The sequence below is a fragment of the Arvicola amphibius genome, unplaced genomic scaffold (genome assembly GCF_903992535.2).
Source record: "Arvicola amphibius unplaced genomic scaffold, mArvAmp1.2, whole genome shotgun sequence".
NCBI classification, from domain to species: domain Eukaryota; kingdom Metazoa; phylum Chordata; class Mammalia; order Rodentia; family Cricetidae; genus Arvicola; species Arvicola amphibius.
In genome coordinates, this window is record NW_024582320.1 from 199,776 (window position 1) to 203,433 (window position 3,658).

Genomic DNA, 3,658 nt, shown 5'->3' on the forward strand with positions numbered 1-3,658 from the left:
CTGAAAAATGGTATACTAATGAACACATTTCAAACACTAATAAATTTCAAAATAAAAAAAATAATGGAATTTGAAGGCAAATTCAAAGATTAGAAGGAGGTTAAGAACCTCCAATTTATAACTAGTGAATTCCCTGTTAAGGATTATCAGAACACTAACATCAAGGCTAAATCTTCCTTGGGAGTGAAACTGGAATACGTTCCCAGTATGGTAAACCTCGGCAAAAGTCTAGACCTGGGAAAGTCGCAATGCCTAGTGGGAATCTACCACTGCTTTCTTGTCAGACAAACATGTAGTCAAACTACCTTCTGATTATCTAACTAACCAGAGGTTAGTGCCACTTCAGTCTCAGCCAATGAAGACGCCTTTGCAACGGGTGACAATTGAAGCAGTGACTGATAAGCAGTCAGAATGCTGAAAGTAAGCGAGAGCCTTTATATGACATCTACAGCTTCCCTTCCGAAGCCTAGGGAATATTGTAGGCAAGGAAGTAGAAAGGTGCTGAGAACCAAAGGATGGGGCAGAGTATTACGAAACACTGCCTCTGGACGTGGCAGAGATGCTGCAAACACACAAACAGCTGTGGCCACCTATACAGAGAAAGAAGATTCGGGAGTGGGAGGTGAACTAATCTGGGACAAAAAGGAAGTCATCAAGAGTGGGAGGAGCTGCTCCTCCCTGTTCTAGAGACAGCCGCTTCTTTTCGTGCAGTGCCAGCCTCGTTCCAGAGACACGATGGTGAAGGTCGGAGTGAACATATTTGGCCGTATTGGGCGCCTGGTTACCAGGGCTGCCTTCACTTCTGGCAAAGTGGACGTTGTTGCCATCAATGACCCTTTCATCGACCTCAACTACATGGTCTACATGTTCCAGTATGACTCCACCCACGGCAAGTTCAAAGGCACAGTCAAGGCTGAGAATGGGAAGCTTGTCATCAATGGGAAGGCCATCACCATCTTCCAGGAGCGAGATCCCGCCAACATCAAATGGGGTGATGCCGGCACCGAGTATGTTGTGGAGTCGACCGGTGTCTTCACCACCATGGAGAAGGCTGGGGCCCACTTGAAGGGTGGGGCCAAAAGGGTCATCATCTCCGCCCCTTCTGCGGATGCCCCCATGTTTGTGATGGGTGTGAACCATGACAAGTATGACAATTCCCTCAAGATTGTCAGCAATGCTTCCTGCACCACCAACTGCTTGGCCCCCTTGGCCAAGGTCATCCATGACAACTTTGGCATCGTGGAAGGGCTCATGACCACAGTCCATGCCATCACGGCCACCCAGAAGACTGTGGATGGCCCCTCTGGGAAGCTGTGGCGAGACGGCCGTGGTGCTGCCCAGAACATCATCCCTGCATCCACTGGCGCTGCCAAGGCTGTGGGCAAAGTCATCCCAGAGCTGAACAGGAAGCTCATGGGCATGGCCTTCCATGTTCCTACCCCCAATGTGTCTGTCGTGGATCTGACATGCCGCCTGGAGAAAGCCGCCAAGTATGATGACATCAAGAAGGTGGTGAAGCAGGCATCTGAGGGCCCACTAAAGGGCATCCTGGGTTACACTGAGGACCAGGTTGTCTCCTGTGACTTTAACAGTGACTCCCACTCCTCCACCTTCGATGCTGGGGCTGGCATTGCTCTCAATGACAACTTTGTGAAGCTCATTTCCTGGTACGACAATGAATTTGGCTACAGCAACAGAGTGGTGGACCTCATGGCCTACATGGCCTCCAAGGAGTAAGAAGCCTGCCTGCCCTGACCACCCATCCCAGCAAGGACACAGCAAGAGAGAGGCCCTCGGCTGCTGAGCAGTCCCTGTCCTAACTCAACCCTTCACACTGAGCATCTCCCTCACAGTTTCCATCCCAGACCCCCAGAATAGCAGGAGGGGCTTAGGGAGCCCTACTCTCTTGAATACCATCAATAAAGTTCATTGCACCCCTAAAAAAAGAGTGGGATGAGCATAAAAAAGTGATGGGGGTACATATTTTCACATTATATTGTATACATGTTATATACAACTATCAAAAATTAAAAGAATGTAATTTAAAATGGGGACTCTGGTCCAACAAGGCAATTTAGCAAGCAAACTTGCTTGCTGCTAAATCTACTGGCCTGAGTTCAATCCCTGGGGTGCACATAAGGGAAGGGAAGAATTGATTCCCAGAAGCTGTCCTCTGACCTCCTCCACATGAACACCATGACAAGAGTACACCAACACATACCTATACACACCAACACCCACACACATGAATAATTAATAAATAAATGTTATAAAATACTTTCTTTTATTGAAAAAAATGTATATAATATATTCTGACTATGGTTTCTCCTCCCCAAAGTCCTCCCGGGTCTTCCCATCTCCCCACCCACTCAACTCTATGCTCTTTCTCTCTCTCTCTCTCGAAAACAGACATGTAACCAAAAAAAAAAGGTTTTAAAATGAGGCCAAAGAGCAAAAGAAATACTCACACAAAACCCATAGACACACAAAATAAAACATCATAAAGAACAAAAGACCAATAAGACAAAATGCCCATACAAAACAATATGAAACAAAAAGTTTATTAAAAAAAAATACCATCTATTCTGTGCCTACCCTGAAGGGCTGTTTATATACCCAGCGAGAAAACCTTGGAGAAAACCAATTTGCCTTTGCAATCAGATGTCGATTGCAGATAGCTTCTTGTTTAGGAGTAGGCCCATTTCTACTTCCACCCCTCAATTCCTCCTGTGACTGGAATCTATGAGTTCATATGTGCATCAATCCTACTGTGGCTGGAGTCTTTCATGCTCTGTGGCTCTTACAATCTTTCTGGTTCCTTTTCCACATAGCTCCTTGAGCCCTCAAGGGAGGGGTTTGATGAAGAGGTCCCATTTGGGACTGATTGTTCAGTAATTTCTTACTCTCTGCACATTCTATGGTTTATGGGTCTCTGTGTTAGTTCCTATTTACTGCAGGAGGAAGCTTCTCTGACAAAGGCTGAGCGAGACACTCATCTATGGGTACAAAAGAATTTCATTAGGAGCTTTAATTGTTGTGTTCCTTTAACAGAACAATAATATTTGGTTTTCACCTAGGTCTATGGCATATCTAGTATCAGGTTCTTAGCCAGTCAAAGGATCAGGTATGGGTTCCATCTCATGGAGCAAGCCTTAAATACAATTAGAGAGTGGTTAATTGCTCCCATATAGTTTGAGCCACTATTTCACTAGTACGTGTTACAGGTAGGATGTGTTTGTAAATCACATGGTTTATAGCTAGTTGATAATTACCTTTCTTCTCTGGTTGCATGGAGAGTACCTTCCAGTATCATTAACACTAGCCAGTAGGAGTGAAGACTCTAGTTAGGCCCAGCTCAACTTCCCTGAGTTAAATGAGTTGTGTAGCTGTTGTCTTCTGCAGTAGGACCAAACCATCAGTATCTGGAGAGCAACCAACAATCCTGACAATAGCCTGGGTTGTTTGGGGGTTTCCAAGGGGTTCCTTTAGCCAGCAACTCTATTAGGTGTAAACCATTCCTTGTACTGGAGGTTTCACTTGGGGACAAAGATGCTAGTTGGAACATTGTCTCTCTCATTATTTGATGACTCCATTGATATTTCCTTCATATATGAAGCTATTTTGGAATCTTCTGCAGTAGCAGATTTCCCCATGACTC

At 45.4% G+C, this 3,658-nt stretch overlaps 1 protein-coding gene across 1 annotated transcript; it reads left to right on the forward strand.

Annotated features, from left to right (window-relative positions):
* The first annotated feature begins 705 nt into the window (after positions 1 to 705).
* LOC119805853 (glyceraldehyde-3-phosphate dehydrogenase-like) lies at positions 706 to 1,737 on the forward strand. Its single transcript, XM_038317632.1, has one exon. The coding sequence runs from the start codon at positions 736 to 738 to the stop codon at positions 1,735 to 1,737; it is 1,002 nt and encodes a 333-aa protein (XP_038173560.1). The 5' UTR covers positions 706 to 735.
* The last annotated feature ends 1,921 nt before the right edge of the window (positions 1,738 to 3,658 follow it).

Excerpts from the sequence above, each read along its gene's own strand:
- LOC119805853 (XM_038317632.1), top strand. The coding sequence starts at position 736 with ATGGTGAAGGTCGGAGTGAACATATTTGGCCGTATTGGGCGCCTGGTT.